This window comes from Rhinoderma darwinii, chromosome 2 (genome assembly GCF_050947455.1).
Source record: "Rhinoderma darwinii isolate aRhiDar2 chromosome 2, aRhiDar2.hap1, whole genome shotgun sequence".
In the NCBI taxonomy this organism is placed as follows: domain Eukaryota; kingdom Metazoa; phylum Chordata; class Amphibia; order Anura; family Rhinodermatidae; genus Rhinoderma; species Rhinoderma darwinii.
The window spans coordinates 220671087-220692222 of NC_134688.1; the positions used below are offsets into that span (position 1 = coordinate 220671087).

Sequence of the window (21136 nt, forward strand, 5' to 3'; positions counted from 1 at the left end):
AGTTAGTGAACAATTCGTACTAATGTATGCTTATTTTATGTATTTTATAGCCGATTCTCCACAGTAAATACTATATTTGTGACTGAGGCACCTTACCAAAATTAAACTCTTTTGTTTTCCTCTTGCATTGCACAGATTGGTCAATGATCGGCTGAATTTCTGCGCTCTTCTGTTTCTTATGTGGTGGAACATACTCCTTTTCTTAAAAACAAGCAAACAATAAAAACAGGAACCCATGACTCCTAAAAATAGTAGGCTACACCAAGTGCTATTGAAAACTATTTGTACATAAGCACCGAATAACTAAATACTAGTTATCATATACTGAGTAAACTGCTACGGTATAGTATGGTTTTGACGAGAGAAGGGACAGAGGTCAACGGAGGTAAAAAATGGACTCCAATGGACCATCACAGATCATGAAGGATCATAACAGATGTGTCACATCAGCCCGGGATTTTATAAAAACGGAAGCCATGACACTAGGGTGTGTCATCTAGAGAGGAACAGTAAAGCCCACATGTACGAACATATTTATTTACATGTACGTCTTGTTGAGGATTAAACGGGGTTATAAAAAACGGTGTAAAAAAACCTGCATCATTTCTACTGCGTGAAGTCACCAGCTTTGTTATGCATGCATCGTATAAAAATATACAGTAAAAACATCAACAATCTGCACTGCAGTTCTCTATGAATTATTTTCTATTCCCTTACCTCCATGGTGATCCACTTCTTTATTAGACTCTTCTCCATAAGCTTGTCCTTGAAACAGGGAATATTTGTATAATGACATGATATTTTCACTATATGACCCATATCAGAAGCTTTATTATTCACTAAGGTGAGATTTGGTTATGTAATAAATAGTTGTATAAAAGCAGTTTAAATAGAAAAAAATTGAATTCATTTGTTGACTGTTATTTATATTACTAGTATGATTGATGGACGCTAAAATCTACAACCAGACGGATTTCAATAAAAAGCTAGCTGCGCTTGCCCGCAATTGGCCGGTGAATCTGTCAGCGAATGCAAGTTACAACATTATATATTCACCTAAAAAGCAGTAGACACAGGCTATTTTTTTTATTATTTTACACGCTTTATTTTAGAATATCCTCACTGCTAAAAAGGATGAAAATTCAGAGTCCGCAGTATTTGATACCTTTTTTTTTTTTATATCAATACATTTTTATTAAACGAGAAAAACATTACACACTAATACACGAGATCTATACATAATAATGTACATCCAGTACAGCAACACAAAAAATTATACATGAGCACAATGAAATAAACTAAGGGCACGGCCAGACGTGGCAGAGTTTTTCCGCTGCAAATGTTGGTGCAGATTTGGGGCAATTACGCAACGAATCTGCACCAACATTTGCATATTTGACAGGTAATTCAGATGTTGCAGAAAACACAGCGGACTTGCCACAGATTTCAGTTTTTGGATTGCAAAGGCTGAAATCCGCAGTGAAATTCCGCTTCTTCTCCGCAACAGACAGTGCATGCTGCGGAGGGAAAATTCCGCACCGCAGCCTATGGTACACAGCGGAGTTTTCCGCAACGTCTGAACTAACTTGCCTAAAAATTTATTGAAACTGTAAAAAAATGGCCCCTGGAGAATTCCACTGCGGACTGTCCGTAGCGGAATTCCACAGCAATTCCGCCATGTCTGGCCGTGCCCTTATTGTTGAGATCAGGCGTGGGCGGGGGGGAAACTGGGAGGAACACCAAGTTTGATACCTTTTTAATGGCTAACTGAAAAGATGACGAATAGCAAGATTTTGGGACTACTTAAGAAGTGAATAATAAGCTTATATTACAGGGGTTTTGCCATAATAAACATTTGTGGCATACAAATATTATATCGGTGGGGATGCTACGGATAGGATTCCCACTTATGCTGAGAATAGGGATGCCTCGTCTCTCGTTTCATTACTCTCTATGAAAGATACAGAAATACATAAACAGGTTAGGACGTTGACTAAGCTATTAAAGTATTCTATATACCTTAATAAGACCTAGACAATTCCTATAATGAATTGCAAGTGACAAAATCAAAAATATGCCAAAAATATATTGAAAACGCAAAAATAAAATAAAAAGGTTTACCTTGGAATCTGAATTGATAGTAATCCTGTTCATCGGCCTCTTGTTTTATTGTCACCGTTGTAAGCTCAAATGAATTTTCTATATTAAAAACATGCAGGATCATTATCATGTTTTTCCTAATGTAGCACATGTATATTCATAGCGGTCTAAAAAAAGAGCTGAGTAAAAAATATATATAGTAAAATTGATGGGGGAGGTAAGTTCTAAAAAGTGCTCATATAGTTAAATATTGCCCCAATGTTAAAAGTCATGTCCATCTGTGACTGGTAGCTCCGGCTCAAGATGCGAATATAGGTGATCGTGAAGGCTTCAGACCTCCAGACATTGTGCAGACATCTGATCTATGCAAATAAACATCTAAAGTCTGCCGATTAAAGTAAAAAAAAAAAAAAAAAAGGTATATGACATACCGGAATCATCACTTGGTTCTGCTTTCACTTGGACTGGATAATAGCTTTAATATGAAAAAAAAAAATGAAGCATACAAAGTTTCAGAAAATATCCACTCCAATACATTAACATGCTTTAATAATTAGCATGAAAATTACACGCAGTGTTGTTCATTTCTATCATCTATATATTGCCAAAGAATCATAAAACAATCTAATTCTAACTTCAAACATGAATATTTTTAATATCATTCTTTATATACATAGCAAGCATCTTATACATCTTCAAACATTAATATAAAGTACATCTTGAATCTTGCTAAACCATAAAAACAGATCTCCAGGCTCCCCCTTACGAAGGATCATTTTCCTCATTATACGTGTAGCAGTTTTATTATAATCCTCTTTTTATCACTGGTGGTGCAGTTTATAATCATTCTATCCTTGATGTAATGTAAATCAACACTGAATGCTTTAGCCTCCCGATGAGCTCAAATACCATGTGAACAAGCAGAGCTGCACTGTAAATCATGGGGAACAGATCAGCAGCTTGAGCCTATCAGGAGACAGAACTTTAATTTCTGACTACTTCCATTCTCCTGTACCCACTATAGCAAAGCTGCTGCCATTAAACATATCTAAAAAGCAGTCAGGCAGCCAACAGTTATGTGTGTTACTAAATTAAAAAAAAGATATGGAACATAAAAAAAATTGAATACATGGAATTTTAAAAACAAATATTTTTATGGTCACAAAACAACACATACATAATTGGTATTCATGTCACCATAACAACCCAAATAATTAGTATGCTAATGTATTATTTATGATGATTGGCGAATGACGGAATTGCTTTTTTTATGCATTCTGCCATAAATAAAAATGTATATAAATGAAATGCTAATTCGTCCATACTAATACAAGGCCTCATACAGTTATGTCATAGTAAAAATAAAAACTTTACGGTTGATGTGATGCGGAAGCGAAAGTATTCTCGAGTTCCTTAAAAGGGTTGTCTTACCAAATAATAACTATTGGTCCAGCTCACAACTGGAAGCTGTGAGCAGCCAGACATTTAGGACTCATGCACAGGACCGTAGAGGTGTGCACAGTCCGTCATTATGACACGGACGGACTGCGGACTGTCACAGTAATAAGTATAGGAGCACGGCCTGTAAATGCGAAAAATAGGACATGTCCTATTTTTTGTTGGTCATTTCTACGGCCCGGACACACACCTGTAAATATACGGGAAGGTGTCCGTGGCCGATAGAAATGAATGTGTCAGTATTTTACGGATCCGTAAGTGCGGATAAAATATACTGTCGCGTGCATGAGCCCTTACTCAGTAGCGGCTACTGCAGGGAAAATCTAGTATTGCTTGACCATCCCTTCTATGACGTCCATATGGTATTCTAGGGCACATAGACGGAGGTTGTCTTCAGTAGACCTCCCTTTTAAAGAGAACCTGTCAGCTCTCCACACGTCTATTTTAGTAAATTATTTTGTACCTGATGAAATAGAAATTCTGGAGCATCTATTCTTTTTATTTTTATTCCACCTCGAAATGTATGAAAAAAAATGAACTGAAAAATCAATTATTCCCCTTTTCAAGAGGAGGATGTGTCTCTACACAGTCTGACACTCCGCACCAAATGGACAGTGTCACTATTTCGTAAAAAGTACCTTTCAGATAGAGAGTCTTCTGATTCAGCAGTAACTCCTTCATCTACAACAGATTACAGAGAAATGAATCAATTATCAATGGCCTATTGATATGGATATAAACTGATGGATATGCATGGATAATCCAAACACAATAAATCTGGGGATGAAAAAAATAAATAATAGATTCCTTGTTAGGTACTTACCTCTTGAGCCTCTCCTATTAAGAAAGGGCCTGAGGAAAATAAAACATAAAATAGAGTTCAGTATAAATTTCTGAATTATTTTATTTGCATTACACTGGTTTGGGCTGTTTCTTAAAAACAAAGAGCATAGACAGTGGGTGACAAGTTCAGATCTACATAGTCCTGTTGAGATCCAGGAGAATCAGTCACTACGCTGGAAAAGAGCCAGAACATTTTGAAAAGCACCCTCAGCACTTCCAAGCATTGTGGTCACTAGCGCAGGATTGTAGATTTCTAGGCATTAGGCATAGGATTAATTTTGTATCTGTCACTTTACACAGTTTACAACTGTGGATGCCATAAAAAACATATTTGTTAAAGGGAATCTGTCAGCAGTTTTGAGGCCTTGAGCGATATACAGGAGGGCATAGTAAACATACTTTTTGTCTCGGTTATGCAGGGAATGTGTCGCTAGAAATTTTTTTTAACATTTTTTAGTTAAACAGTTATTGTATAAATGATTAAACATTGTTCTAATTTTTTTAATTTTTTCACGAGCCAGGAAATATTATAAATTAGATTCTAATTTATAACATTTCCCAGTGCTGGTCACTAGATGGAGCAATTCCCAAAATTGTAGCATTGCATGTGGTAAAGCAACCACATTGCTTTATGCTGCAAAATTTGAGAAAACACACTCGCTCTAGTGAGCTCTCAGAATCCCCCCCTCCTTTATCCTGGCTAGTGCCGGGAGAAAGTAGGGGATTGAACGGTCAAACCTCCTACACTGTGTGTCACCATTTTTTGAGCTAACACACAGTGTAGTAGGTTTACATACAGTAGTAAACACACAGTAAAACACGTACATACACAGACCTAACTTACCTGCTCCTGCCGCCGCCGCTCCCTCCAGTCCGTCCGCTCCAAGTGCACAAGTCCGGAAGCCGCGACCGGAAGTAGTAATCTTACTGTCCGGCCGCGGCTTCCGGTCCACAAGAAAATGGCGGCGTACAGCATAGTGAATGGAACGGGTCCCGTTCGCATTCACTATGGGGCTGTATGTGCCGTATTCCATGTCTGTATGTGTCGTTAATCGACACATACAGAGATGAAAAAAAAAATGGCAGCCCCCATAGGGAAGAAAACGTTAAAAAATAAAAAAAATGTGAAACACAAAACACACAAATAAAAGCAAATTGATATAAAAAAATAATTTTTCGCGACACCCGTCCTTTAAAGGGGGTTTCCAGGGACATTTTTTTTTCCATGCCAGGCAGCGCACGAGCAAACGAGCAATGGGGAGTTTTAGCAATAAGAGGCAAATGGGGCGGGCACTGAGGCGTAATCAAAGGGGCGGTCATTGAGGAGACTGTGGACCAATAGGATGCCTCAAACCCGGGTCTACGCCAGAAGTCCTAGGTTTGAGGCATCCTATTGGTCCAACAGCCTCCTCAATGTCCGCTCCGTTCATTCTTTGCTTGTACTTCAATAGCAGCACCATTTTCTCTGCATGCATGCTATTCCCCAATGTTCACTGAGGAATAGCATGCACGCAAAGGAAATCGTGCTGCTATTGAAGTACAAGCAAAGAATGAATGGAGCAGATATTGAGGAGGCCGTGGACCAATAGGATGCCTCAAACCTGAAGTCCCGGGTTTGAGGCAGTCTATTGATCCACAACCTCCTCAATATCTGCTCCATTCATTCTTTGCTTGTACTTCAATAGCAGCACCATTTTATATATATATATATAGTTACATATATATGGGGTACATATATTTAGGGATGATGGAAATCGCTTTAGATATCTGAGGTGCGGTGACCGCACCTCAGAATAGCAGGTGGGCAGGATAAACTAAAGGGGAAGGGAGAGCTAGTGTGGAGGGCCAATGGACACATAGAGGGGGCGGAATAATTAGTAAAGAACAGCCCTGTGTCGTTACATAGGTCAGTGCGGTATCGACACCGGCCTGTGTGTATAATAACGCTCATGCATGAGCCTGTGTCAAAAGAAAAAAAAGACACAAATGAAAAGCAGAACTTCTGGCAGGGCAGAGGTATGGAGAATAGGAAGGAAAGTGTTAAGATTTAATACAGACTGTATATTGGGAACTTTATTAAATAGTTACATAGAATATTAGTTACAAAATTTTGTGTTCGTGGAAAACCGCTTTAATTCTCCTCAACGCCGCAATTGCAAGTGCCGCGTAGGCAGGCAAGTGCACAGCACTGCACGCTGCCCTGCCCTCTGCCTGAGTGACGGCTCTAGTGGTCTCCCGATTAACCTGTTTTTGTTCAGTGATTGTGGTAAATTAACAAGTAATCACCTTTTTATAGTAAAAGATATGCTGGACTGGTTTTCCAAGATCTGCTGTATAGTGTGTAGGTCATATTTTGCTGGATCTTTAACTGCTACATCATTTGGGAGGCCACACACCAAGACAGCAGTGGGGTCTCTAGCCATCTTATCATAGGGAACAGGTACTGGATTTGATTTTCCTAATGCTTTACCTGATAAAAAAAAACAAAGAGAAAAATATGACCGGAAAGAATGCATATATAAACCACTTCATATGTAACTTACAAAAAAAGAACAGGCAAGAGACTGACACGTGAAATCCTTAATGGAACACATGGAAAACTTTAGTTTTGGTTGGAATTTCTCTTTAACCCCTTAGTGACCAGCCCATTTTAGGCCCTAATGACCAAGCTATTTTATTCATTTTTCTATAGTCGCATTCAAAGAGCTATAACCTTTTTATTTTTTCGTCGACATAGCTGTATGAGGACTTGTTTTTTGCGGGATTAGTTGTGCTTTTTAATAGCACCATTTTTGGGTACATATAATTTTTATATTAACTTTTATTAACCTTTTTGGGGGGATTATAAAAAAAAACTGAAATTCCGCCATTGTTCTATGCGTTTTTAAATTGACGCCGTTCACTGTGCGACGTAAATAACATGTTACCTTTATTCTATGGGTCGGTACGATTACGGTGATACCACATATGTAGAGGTTTCTTTATGTTTTACGACTTTTGCACAATAAAAACACTTTTGAACTAAAATTATTTGTTTTTGCATCGTCGCTTTCCAAGAGCCGTAATTTTTTTATTTTTCCATCAATGTAGTGATTTTTTGGGCTTGTTTTCTGCGGGACAAGACGTAGTTTTGAATGGTACTGTTTTGGGGTGCATGGGACTTATTGATTCATTTTTATTATGACTTTTTTGGGGGGCAATGGAAAAAAATTGCAATTTCGCCATGGTTTTTTGCGTTTTTTTTTACGGTGTTCACTTTGCGGTTTAAATTACATATTAACTTTATTAATGGAGTCATTACGGTCGCGGCGATACCACATATGTGTACCTTTTTTTTTTTTACACTTTTACTAAATAAAACCACTTTTTATGGAAAAAAATGGTTTTATTTATTTTTTTACTGTACTTTTTATTAATAATCTGTATTTCACTTTAATGACTTATTTTATTAGTCCCACTAGGGGACTTTACTGTGCGATATTCCGATCGCTGCTATAATGCTTTGGTATACTTCGTATACCAGAGCATTATTACCTGTCAGTGTAAATATGACAGGCAATCTGTTAGGACGTGCCTCCGGCTGCCATGACACCCCATCGGAGACCCGCGATTGCATTCGCGGGCACCCGATGGGTGACAGAGGGAGCTCACTCCCTTTGTAAACAAAGTTAAATGCCGCGGTCGCTATTGACGGCGGCATTTAACGGGTTAAACGGCCGCGATCGAAGTAAACTTCGATCGCGGGCATTGGAGCAGGAGCTCAGCTGTCATCAGACAGCAGAGCCCCGGCTCCTGCCTGCACGGGAGACCCGTTTAGGACTTAGACTAGGCTGACGTGAAAAGGCGTCAGCCTAGCCTAAAGCCCATTAGTGACCGACGTAAAAAGGCGTATTAGTGGTCACTAAGGGGTTAAAAGGGCGTTATTTGTGTACTGTAAACAGGCATTATTTATTTGTAGAGTTTGGCAGCATTATTTATGTGTACTATGTAGTACTCACTTTTCAATGAGGTCAATGACTGTTTCTATCAAATGTGTGCGCATCTATTTGTATGTGTGTGCACTCTGCATATTTATATTTGGAGCTGTGAACATCCAGGGGCGCAGCTGGGGGGGGGGGATAGCTAGGGCATGTGCACCAGGCGCAGCTAGGACTGAGGGAGGGGGGGCGCAGAGGCTCTGCACATTCCAACCTGGTCAGGTTTTTTGCCGCAAGTAACGGTAAAAAACTGCACTGTGTAAATGTGTTCAGAACTTGCAAAAGGACCTGCACACATAAGGTCACATGACCACATGTGTGCAGGTCCTCTTTACTGTTGAAGGAGCTACACACATAAGGTCATATGACCATATATGTACAGGCACTGAAGTCAAAGGACAGAGATACAAGGGTCTACAGAGAAGGAGAGTGGGAGCTGCTTATTTAGGTGTCTGTATTTAGACGTTCTGGTCTGGGGTCGGTATTAGATTAGGGGGTCTGTATTAGTTTAGGGGGTCTAAGGTCTGTATTTAGGGATACAGGTCAGGAGTCTGTATTAGATTAGGGGGTCTGGGGTCTGTATTAGTTTAAGCTGTCAGGAGTCTGTATTTAGGGGTACGAGTCTGGTGTCTATTTATGGGGACTGGTCTGGCATCTGTATTAGTTTAGGGGTTCTGGTCTGGGGTCTATATTAAGTTTAGAAGCTCTGGTCTGGGGTCTATATTAGTTTAAAAGATCTGGTCTGGGGTCTATATTAAGTTTAGAAGCTCTGGTCTGGGGTCTGTATTAGTTTAACAGGTCTTGTCTGGGGTCTTTGTTTAAGAATCTATATTTATCTAAAAGCTCTGGTCTGGGGTCTTTATTAGTTTAGGGGATCTGATCTGGGGTCTATATTTATTTAGAGGACTGGTCCGGGGTCTGAATTTATTTGTGCTGTTATAGAGTCTGGGGATGGCTGCAGAAGCGAGAGGTCATAAATTTCTCGGCAGGAAACTCTGCAGTCGTCAGAAGACGTCATAGAGTTCTAGGCCGGGTGAAGAAGAAAAACAAAGAGAACGACTCATCAGAAAAGATATCACCTGATTTATAGAGGACCTGTCATCTCTCCTGACATCTCTGTTATAGTAAATTTTTGTATTCCACATAAAATCTTAGTGTAGCCCAGGTTAAAATGACAACTAAGTGTTAGCATTCCCCTTGTTAAGAAGATGTGTCCCTACAGAGTCTCATTCTGTCAGCGATGATTAGACACGGTCAGTATTGAGGGACAAAGTTCTTTGACAATGGGAATGGTAACACCTAATCGTCAATGCTAGAACAGAAAAATTGTGTTGGCTATAAACACGGTGTGGCAAGGCAGCGGTGGGGAAGGAGGGGTTAAGTTTGGGGAACAGCACATGTCTACTTAATTTGCCACTGGAGGCGCTCTGTCAATTAGGAAAGCTGTTGATGTGGTAGCCGCCCGACCTGGGACACTTACAAATCACTGATAATTGTGCCGGGCAGCTACAGCATCAGCTGTCTTATTAAACTGACACAGCAGCCACTTTCCGTTTGACCCCTAATGACCACCTTTACCACACGGCAGAGTGGGTGTTGGCTGTCTAATGACAGCCGGGCGCCTGCTCTAATGGCTGGGATCAGAGTTACCTCGGATCCCGGTCGCTAAACCCCTTAGATGCCACAGTAAATAGCGACTCCGGCATTTAAGTGGTTTTACGCCAGCTTCTAGAGTAAATAATAGTAAATATGTTCCCCCGCGGGTGCGCCCAACCGATCTGCTAATCTCTGAAAAGTGGTGTGAGCGGTGACAATGACGCAGAAGTAGCAATTTCTCCTGCAAATTGTGACTTTTGTGACTTTTCTACCGTTTGAGAAAACTGTTGTAGAAAAGTTGAAAATTCCCCCCCCCCCCCCAATGCCTCCAGAATCTGTCAGTCATTTGTCATATGTTTTGGACACTCATGTACAATAGGCCAATATCAGCTGAATTGCATTTATTTCAATATAGGCTGTATAAGATGACAACATTGGCTTTCAGATTTTCGATTTTTTTTAGAATATAAAGAAGTACGTGGGTTAAAACTAGCTGCAAATTCCTGTAAAAAATGATACATAACATACATAAATTACAAATAAGCATTGTACCATAGCAAAGACAGAACAGATCTTCAACACATTTTCGGAGTGATTCAACCTCTGCACAGTTTGTTGCTAATCTGAGTGTCTTCATTACAGGTTCTGAAGTACAATCTTCATCCAAATTACCTGCAAGAAACCAAAGAACAACCAGTACTGAATTGATCAATATGCATTACTTTATTACAGTGTACGGGTATTTTCAAAAAGTCTTCTGAAGTTAAATCTCTAGTGTAGCAACATTAAGGCTTCGTTCACAACTGCATTGGAGGCTCCGTTAGGGGCCTCTGACGCCGATCCAGCAGTGATTACCGAAGAAAATATTGCAGCATGCTCTGCTTTTGCCTCTGGTAAAATGATGGACACCCCGACGGAAAGCCGACAGAACCCATTAAAGCTAATGGGTTCCGTCACCGCCGGTGGTATCCGTCGTGCAACGGAACCGTTGCTTCCGTTATCCCTTGTTCTGTTCATCTGACAGAGCAGAACAAAAGAGCATACCGATGCAGGTGTGAACCCAGTCTTAAAGTTCCGGTATACTCACAATACTGAATGAAATCTTTCTGGAAATCCGTCCTGATATCAAAGAAAGCTTTTCCTTTCCTGCTGCCAACGATCAAAGCTTCTGAATCATATACAGCGATGCATGCTACTTCTGCATTCACCCTGGCAAACTGCTTGCACTGCAGAGAACAATGGCAACATTCAGATTATATGCAATAAAATGTTACCAATATAAAAACAACAACATTAACTCCTTAACGCCGAAGGACGGATATATCCGTCCCCAGCAGCTGCTAGTTCGCGCAGGAGGACGGATATATCCGTCCTGTGATCGCGCGGGTACTGACAGCGTACCCATGCGATCAGCGGCAGGAGCACGGCTGTTATACACAGCACGCTCCGATTCCGGCAGTTTAACCCATTAAATGCCGCTGTCAATAGTGACAGCGGCATCTAATGTGTTTGACAGAGGGAGGGAGGTCCCTCTGTTACCCGATCGGCGCCCCCGCAAACAAATCGGGGGTCGCCGTCGGGTTTCCATGACAGCCGGGGGTCTAACAAAGACCCCCAGGTCTGTCTTCAGCAAATGCCTGTTAGGCGATGCCAGAGGCATGACCTAATAGGTTGCCTGTCAGTTTTACACTGACAGGCAATAATGCTTCGGTATACTAAGTATACCAAAGCATTATATATGCGATCAACAGATCGCATAGTGAAGTGTCCTGATGGGACTTAAAAAAAAAATTACAATCAGTTAAATAAAGTTTGTGAAAAAAAATAAATAAAATTACAGTCAAAGTCAAATAAAACTACTTTTTTGGCCCAAAAAGTGGTTTTATTTAGTAAAAGTGTCAAAACAAATCACACATACACATATATGGTATCCCCGCGATCGAAACAACTTGACCAATAAAATGAACACATTAATTAAACTGCCGGATGAACGGCGTCCAAAGAAAACGAAAAAAACAACGGCAAAATTCTGTCTTTTCTCCCATTCCCCCCATAAAAAATAAAATAAAAGTTAATCTATAAGTCCTATGTACCCCAAAATAGTACTAATGAAAACGACACATTGTCCCGCAAAAATCAAGCCCACATACGGCCACGTCGACGGAAAAATAAAAACGTTACGGCTCTTGGAATGCGGCGATGCAAAAACAAGTAATTTTTTTCTAAAAGGCTTTTTATTGTGCAAACGTAGAAAAAACATATAAAACCTTTACATATTTGGTATCCCCCGTAATCGTGCCGACCCATAGAATAAAGTTAACATGTTATTTACGCTGCATAGTAAACGGCGTAAATTTATAACGTGAAAATTAATGCTAGAATAGCTGCTTATTTTCAATTCTCTCCTAAAATAAAGTTAATAAAACGTAATCAATATATTATAAGCATCTAAAAATGGTACAATTACAAAATACAACTCGTCCCGCAAAAAACAAGCCCCATACGGCTATGTCGACGGAATAAAAAAAAAGTTACGACTCTTGGAATGCGAGCGTGAAAAAACAAGAAATAATCCTTGGTCATTAACGTGCAAAATGGCCCGGTCATTAAGGGGTTAACAATGGAAGTTTTCATATGTTGAACATATATCCATGGTAGGCAGAAGGCTATAATACAGCAGAGTACATTGAGTATCTGATTGCAGCTAACTTAAAGGGAACCTGTCACTTTTTCACCTATTAAACCAGCAGTACCTTATGGAAGTGGGTGAAAAATCATTTTTATGTAACCTAGAATTATAAGTCGGCTCTTTACCTTTAGTATTCAGTTTTTAGTGTTCCTGTACTGTATGCTAATGAGCATAAGAGTCATATCTTCAGTCGAAAAGAGTCATATCTTCATTCTTCAAGCATTTCCGAGTTAACCCCGCCTCCTTACTTTTCAGTGACAGCTTACTTTTGATTAACAGCATTCAGGATTGGCCAGTTTTCAGCAGTGGGCGGGCATATGAAGAGGAACGAATGAGACTGCCGGATTATTACCATAAAAGGAGAAAATATTTGTGGACCGTTATCTACGTTCGGAGGATGAGTTTAGGAGAGGGGATAACGGCAATGAACTTTTAACAGTAGCGGCCAGTGAGGGGTGAGGAGAGTTCAATAGGTGAAATGCTGGTGACAGGTTCCCTTTAACTTTTGCCTACAGAGTACAAAGCTCCTGACAAACCTCTGTATGCCTCCAATTTCATATAGAGGCATACAGATGCATTCTCCATTGGATGCCTTAATTATGGAGCACTGATTCTAGGGGAGAATAGCCGCGTAATACAGTGCCGCATGGAACACACAGAGAGTGCCTATGGCTCCCATAGTACAGATCCACAGGGACTGTGCTGCCTTACGGTCTTCTGCACAAAGCTCTGCTGAGTGCATATAGCCTATAGATGGCCATACATTGTTTAGCCGACAGCTATTCCTCCCGACTCCATACACATACACGCTCGGCTGAGCATCCCATGTGTTCTCAGGGAGAAAGCCGCTGCCGGCTTATCTAATAACGAACTAAAGGATCAGGCATGTTAAAATTTAACATGCCCAACCTTTCTTTCCCCCAACTACTCCGGTCAGGGGAGAGTCGGGGCGCCACCATACACATTAGACAATCGGCTGGTCTCAAAATCGGCCAGTTCGGCTGACATACATCTAATGTGTATGGCCACCTTAAAGGAAGTTTTATTACCATTATAGCTAAAGTTCTCTTTAGGTTAGGGCATCCCTAAATAAACCTAACAAAGCTCAATCAGTTGGCAAAACAACACCACACAAATGGCCACCTGCATGATCCCTGCCTCACTGGTTCCTGGCTCTCCCTGTTTCTATGGAGTCAGGGTTAAACTCTTCCGTTCCGATAAACAACTAAGAGGACACAAAGACCAGAGGAGCATCATTACTATCAAGATATTTTTGCACCCAACAGTTCTGCATTATTAGGACATCCAGTTAAGGGTTCCCTTTAGGCTTCATTCAGACGAGCGTATTTAACATCTGTATTTTGACCGTATATAGTAAATTCTATAATACGTTGTGTAAAAAGGGCAAACAAACACTATTAGCATTTTAGCAATCTCTCGTTTTTCCACACGACGACCGCATTTTCAAAATTGCAACATGCCCAGAACTTCACACCCCATTGAAGTTCAAAGGATGTATGTAAAATATGCGACTCGCATGTTTAATTGAATTTAGCACGTATTTCATGCATTTTTTGTCTGTATTTTTTTGTAAATTAATGTTAGGGAGGAATTTTAGAAACCAGAAAGTAATAAAAGGATGAATATACAGAATAAATACAGATGTAAATACGGAATCAAACATGGGTGAAAATATGAACACTGACAAAATACTGACATTTGAAACGCATGTACATACGGACAATAAGTGGCTTATTTGTTGTATGTATAGTGCTCAATATTTCAATACGCTCGTCCGAATGAGGCCTTAAAGGGGTCGTCCAGTACCAAAAAATTGATGGCTTATCCTCAGGAGAGGCCATCAATATCTAATCGGTCGAGGGCCCGACTCCCGGCCGATCAACTGTTTTAATGGGGCAGTAACGCTCGTACGAGCGCTGCTTCCCCTTCATTTCCTTTGCTGCTCACACTGTGGATCGCCGACACACTTGAAGTGGCGGTTCACAGTATTACAACTTTCTCCCATTCACTTCAACGGGATAGGCCATCAATTTTTTGGGACTGGAAAACCCCTTTAATGAGATGTTTTTCCAGCCTAAGATAGGCAATCAAATTTTCTTGTAATACAGTTTACCATTGACTCCAGGGATGAGATGATATATTTAACTGCCTCCTTGCTTTCCAGTGTTTCATTGTACATCGGCAAAACACATGATGTAAAGTTAGACATCTCCCTGTTTAGAAGAAAAAAAAATTCAACATTCAGATTACACTAGCGAAACCCCAGCGATCAGCCGGGAAGTTGAGCATGGCTACATATTTCTTGTGGTATCTACTGTAGTATTACATGGCGCCCCAAACAAATGAATGATACACCATGTAAGCGGGAGACACTCTTAACTGGACACTCCTAAGTCCACTCTGGCTAATAGAAAGAGTCCTGAATATGGGACCCCCCATATAACATCCATATACCCGAATAGGACATATGAACCGGGGTTATTCGAATGGATCAGCACCAGTGTATTAAAGATACAGGGGACATTTTATCATCCCAATTCTGACAACCAATGCTCAACTAGAGGAATCATTTTAAATTACTTTCTGTGCTTCATGATTTCAGAGTGTATAGCTCTGCATACAATTATATTGTGAGTAATACTTGTAATGAGTATATATATTCACCTTGATATTAAAGAGTATTTGTCTGTTAAATAATGTCACAAAAAAATTATGTAAAATTAAAAAGGTATTCCCAACTTGGATATTTATGGCATATCCACAAAATATGGCATAAATATCCGATAGGTGCGGGTCACAGAGGTAAGACCCGCACCTATTTCTAGAATGGGGCCCCCGACCCCCGTTATTCCCTATCCTGCTGTGCTCCGGCCACTGATTTGTGAGGTGGCCAGGAGCACGGATATAGGCGAGCTACGCTGTTTCCATAACTCCCAAAGAAGTGAATAGAAATTATTTTTTTAATTATAAAATGATCTATTTTTTATTTTTTTTGTCCCACTATGGGACTTTACTATGCAATCTGTATTGTATTATACTGTGTGGGGGGGCACTATACTACGTGTGGTGGGCAATATAGGAGAATGATACTATGTTGGCGCACAATAGGGACATTATTCTGTGGGGGGGCACTATAGGGCATTATACTGTTTGGGGGGCTACTTTGGGGGCAGGATACCATGTGGGGGCACTAAAAGAGCATTATGAGTAGTAGCTCACACAGAGTATTTTGGAGCTGTTTTTGACGTGGAAACCGCTAAAAAACGCCCGAGGTTGCCTCCCATTGATTTCAATGCGAGGAGGAGGCGTTTTTTCCCCACGAGCGGTAAAAGAAGCAACATGCTCTATCTTTGGGCGCTTCCGTGTCTGACCTCCCATTGACATCAATTGGACGCAGAGAAAGCGGTTTTTGCTGCGTTTTTTGCCCTCAATGGCCGCAACGGAAAAACGTGGAGAAAAACCAAGGCAAGCGTGCAGGCAGGTCAAAATGTGCCCCAAAATCGGGAAAAACTCTGTGTAAACAGGGCCTTACTGTGAGGGGCACTAGGGAGGTCTCATCACTGTGTGGCAACACTATTACTGTTTGTTATTCAAAAGAGGGGACTATTACTGTTTGGGGGCACAAAGGGAACTTTGGGGCATGTAAGGTCAGGGATTGGGCGTGATCAGAAACTTGGCTTAACAAAAAAAAAAATTGCCACAGCATGCATGAGTTGTCTCTCTTTAGGCTCATTGAAAGTTGAGAGGTATGTCCATCAGCACCCCGCGAACGCATCGCAAGGGGCCGATGGGATGAAGTAGAGAGCCCCTCCCTCTTAAAACACTTAGATGCCGCGGTTGCTATTAACCGCAGCATTAAAGGGTTTTAACATCGGAGGTAACATGCAGGACAGCCCGGCCATGCCGTGCTTATGACACAGCTCCGTGAAAAGGTACCCTTAATGACCGCCGTAAAAATTAGTATTGGCGGTAATTAAGGTAATATTTTGCAGTTTTATTTTTTTAGATGCATTGGAGCAATAAAAAAGAAAAAAAAAAAAAGAAGACGCAGTTTTTTTATTGTTGCATTCCAAGAGCCATAATTTATTTATTTTTTTCATCAACAGCCATATGAGAGCTTGTTTTTTGCAGGGCAAGTTGTGTTTTTTCATGGCACCATTTTTGGATACATATAGTGTATTGTTTAACTTTTATTAAAACATTTTGTAGAAAAACTGCAATTCTACCATTGTTTTTTGGGTTTTTGTTTTTAAGGCGTTTACCATGCTGTATATATGTATACACTTATAACTTTATTATAAGAGTCAATCAAGTTACAGCAATACCAAATTTATATAGTTTTCCTTTATGTTTTACTACTTTTGTCCAATGAAAACAATTTAAACAAAGTAATAATTTGTTTTTTTTTGTGTCGCCATACTAAGAGTTATAACTTTTTTTCAGTTGACAGAATGTTGTGAGGGCTTGTTATAGTTTGGGTCATTAGAGACGCAGCAATGCCAATTATGTGCACTTATATACTTCTGTATTGCAGTGTATTATATGCCTGTCATGCCTCCTATTAGGCATGACATGGCCTAATAGGTGTGCTGAGATGGCAGACCAAGGGCGATCGCACCCCACAATCATTTAGCGGGAGGGTCAATGGGCTGACAGGGAGAGCTCCCTCTCTCTGTGTAACACAGCTCCCGTGTCTGCACAACCCCATGACATGTGTACATCATAGGACTGGTCGAGGATAAAGGGGTTTTTCGGAAGAAAAAGAGGGCTGTTCAATTACATGTTTTTTTGAGAAAAAAAAAATCTGGCAGTATGTGACACGACTGCAGCAGAGACAACTTTTCTGTGCAATGTATGAGTGTCTGGGACCATCAATCTTGAGAATGGGACTGTCTGGTCCGTGTTCTCTGAGAAGTGGCCATAGACATGTTCCATTTATTAGCAAGTGAAAACTAAAAGACTGGGTTCTGTCCAGCTATCTGTATATACATATATAAAAGCTAACCAAAAATAAATAAAACAAAATGTATAGACCAAAACAAAAAGGGCAATACTTAAAAACCAACCAGCCCATCTACGCTGACTATGAAAACCCTTTGTGATATGGATACAGAATCCTGTCACACAAGATCCATGCTACAAAAAAGTTGTTTTTTGATTACGGCCACGGACTGTCACCCACATTTGTGGGTCGTGCTACTGTTATAAAGTATAGGAGCACGGTCCGCAGATTAAAAAAAAATAGGACATGTCCTATTTTTTGTGGGTCATTTCTATGGCCCGGAGACCTTCCCATAAATATACGGGAAGGTGTCCGTGGGCCATAGAAATAGATGGACCCGTATTTTGATCCACAATTACGGATCAGTAATTGCAGATCAAAATTACGGTTGTGTTCATGGGGCCTCAGCCACTTCACAGACCTTTATTTACTAAAATTTTTACACTTTGATGCATTGAAAACGTACACATATTTGCCACTGACTTCTTAAAGAGGCTCTGTCACCACATTATAAGTGCCCTATCTCCTACATAAGGAGATGGGCGCTGTAATGTAGGTGACAGTAATGTTTTTTATTTTTAAAAAACCGATCTATTTTCACAACGTTAGGAGCGATTTTGGTTTATGCTAATGAGTTTCTTAATGCCCAAGTGGGCGTATTTTTACTTTCGACCAAGTGGGCGTTGTACAGAGGAGTGTATGACGCTGACCAATCGGCATCATGCACTCCTCTCCATTCATTTAGACAGCAGAATCGCGTTCTTACTAGAACATGATCTGCAGCCACATACACAGCGATTCTGCTTGATTAACGTTAATCAAGTGTCCTGATAATGAATACACATGACCATCCAGCCTGGACGTCATGTGTATTCAGAATCCTGACACTTCTGACTCTTTTCTGTGAGATTTACAGCAAGGGAAACGAAATCTCGTTTACCTCCGTAATCTCGCGAGATTTCGTTTCCGTTGCTGGAATCTCACAGAAAAGATTCAGAAATGTCAGGATTCTGAATACACATCACGTCTAGGCTGGATGGTCATGTGTATTCATTATCAGGACACTGGATTCACGTTAATCAAGCAGAATCGCTGTGTATGTGGCTGCAGATCATGTTCTAGTAAGAACGCGATTCTGCTGTCTAAATGAATGGAGAGGAGTGCATAATGCCGATTGGTCAGCGTCATACACTCCTCTGTACAACGCCCACTTGGTCGAAAGTAAAAATACGCCCACTTGGGCATTAAGAAACTCATTAGCATAAAGCTAAAATCGCTCCTAACGTTGTGAAAATAGATAGTTTTTTTTAAATAAAAAGCATTACTGTCACCTACATTACAGCGCCCATCTCCTTATGTAGGAGATAGGGCACTTATAATGTGGTGACAGAGTCTCTTTAACTGGAGTCTATACTCAACTGGACACGTGTTCCATTATATGTATTCATCAAGGAGTTATTCAGATGCCCCAATTCATATTTTACGAAGTCTTAGATCCATTATGTTTGGACCGTTGCTAAGTGACAGAGGTCACGGACTCTGTCACCTCCAAAAGAGAGCAGAAAACTGGAGAACGACTTACAGAGACTCTGTCACCACATTATAAGTGCCCTATCTCCTACATAAGGAGATCGGCGCTGTAATGTAGGTGACAGCAGTGCTTTTTATTTAGAAAAACGATCTATTTTACTTTAGGAGCGATTTTTTTACTTTATGCTAATGAGTTTCTTAATGCCCAAGTGGGCGTGTTTTTACTTTAGACCAAGTGGGCGTTGTACAGAGGAGTGTATGACGCTGACCAATCAGCGTCATGCACTTCTGTCCATTCATTTACACTGCACTAGCGATATAGATATATCACTATGTGCAGCTACATACACAAACACTAACATTACTGCAGTGTCCTGATAATGAATATACATCACTACCAGCCTGGACGTGATGTTTATTCTGACTCCTGACACTTCTGAATCTTTTCTGTGAGATTCCAGCAAGGCAAGCGTAATCTCGTTTGAAATGACAGGTTACATCGTAATTTCGCGAGATTACGTTTGCCTTGCTGGAATCTCAGAGACGCTACAGACATGTCAGGATTCTGAATACACATGAAGTCCAGGCTGGTAGTGATGTATATTCATTATAAGGACACTGTAGTAATGTTAGGGCTTGTGTATGTGGCTGCACATAGTGATATATCTATATCGCTAGTGCAGTGTAAATGAATGGAGAGAAGTGCATGATGCCGATTGGTCAGCGTCATGCACTCCTCTGTACAACGCCCACTTGGTCTAAAGTAAAAACACGCCCAGTTGGGCATTAAGAAACTCATTAGCATAAAGCTAAAAATCACTCATAAAGTGGTTTAAAATAGATTGTTTTTCTAAATAAAAAGCATTACTGTCACCTACATTATAGCGCCGATCTCCTTATATAGGAGATAGGGCACTTATAATGTGGTGACAGAGCCTCTTTAATGGTGCTATTGTGTTAGGAACTACAGCTAGCAATATTTTATGGATATTATGGCTGATCTATTTTATGGGCAGGGAAATAATTTCAGAGCGAGTGGTTAATGCCAAGGAGGTAGAATTTGCTTTTTGGTTGTAATTAACAATTCTTATAATTCATAGGTAAATATACAGATATATCAAACTAAAATATATATATATTTTTTTTAAATCATTAAAAAAAAAAACACATTGTCCATGTTATAAAATCTGTTTATAATATTGACGAATATCAGATTCCTAACCACAAACCGCTGGAGAATCATAGGTCTTTGTAGAACAAGCCCAGCCCCTGCATATCATGCCAGCCAATCAAAATCCGATTAGAAAGTTCACGCGCAGGGCGACAATAGGGCAAGCACAAAAAGATGAAAATGACCACTAGTATATTACCAGCGCGACCCCGACTACGTCTTACCTACACCACGAACTTTTCAGCAGATTCTGGGGATGTGGAGAAGCTGCTCAGGCGCTGCTTGTCGTTCCCTGTACCCACCACAGAGCCATCCACTGTATTAATACGGCTGGCTAGGGCTCTCCCTATAGTTCTTTCACGGTCCGGACCGTTCTCTACACACTGACCTCCTCATTTGTTTAATTCTTTCTTTTCCTCTCTCTTTTCCTAGCTTACTGTCCAGCTGTAATGAACCACGCATGCGCATTCCCGCGCTGCACCTTGGGAGTTGTGGTTCCTAAACTCAGTAACTGATGAGCGTGATGATGGTTGAAGGACTACGTATCCCAGCATCCTTTTGTAACGACGCGACGTGCAGTACTGGAGAACAAAGCAATTGGATCTGCAGTGGCCTCTCTAGCTGTAATATGGCTGCCCGTCTGATCTGTAGAGTGGGAGGCGTAGTAGCTGAACTCATCCACGTGCTTTACTGCAGCTCTCACTGTTGATGCAGCGTTGGATACTGAGGGTAACACATTATAGCTGCTG

General features: G+C 40.5%; 1 protein-coding gene across 2 annotated transcripts in view; it reads right to left on the reverse strand.

The window, feature by feature from the left end:
* Positions 1-20885, reverse strand: part of GTF2I (general transcription factor IIi) — a 93356-nt gene extending 72471 nt beyond the window's left edge. The window contains exons 1-11 of one of the 2 annotated variants that reach the window (XM_075852870.1): positions 20612-20885; positions 14798-14897; positions 11062-11200; positions 10527-10646; positions 6688-6871; positions 4382-4410; positions 4197-4239; positions 2532-2575; positions 2122-2199; positions 718-765; positions 97-201 (exon numbers count right to left, since the gene is read on the reverse strand). In XM_075852870.1, the coding sequence (XP_075708985.1) occupies positions 97-201; positions 718-765; positions 2122-2199; positions 2532-2575; positions 4197-4239; positions 4382-4410; positions 6688-6871; positions 10527-10646; positions 11062-11200; positions 14798-14893 (886 nt within the window). In that variant the 5' untranslated portion in view covers positions 14894-14897; positions 20612-20885. The remainder of the gene's footprint in view (positions 1-96; positions 202-717; positions 766-2121; positions 2200-2531; positions 2576-4196; positions 4240-4381; positions 4411-6687; positions 6872-10526; positions 10647-11061; positions 11201-14797; positions 14898-20611) is intronic. The other variant, XM_075852869.1, reaches the window with a different exon arrangement.
* Positions 20886-21136: the final 251 nt, after the last annotated feature.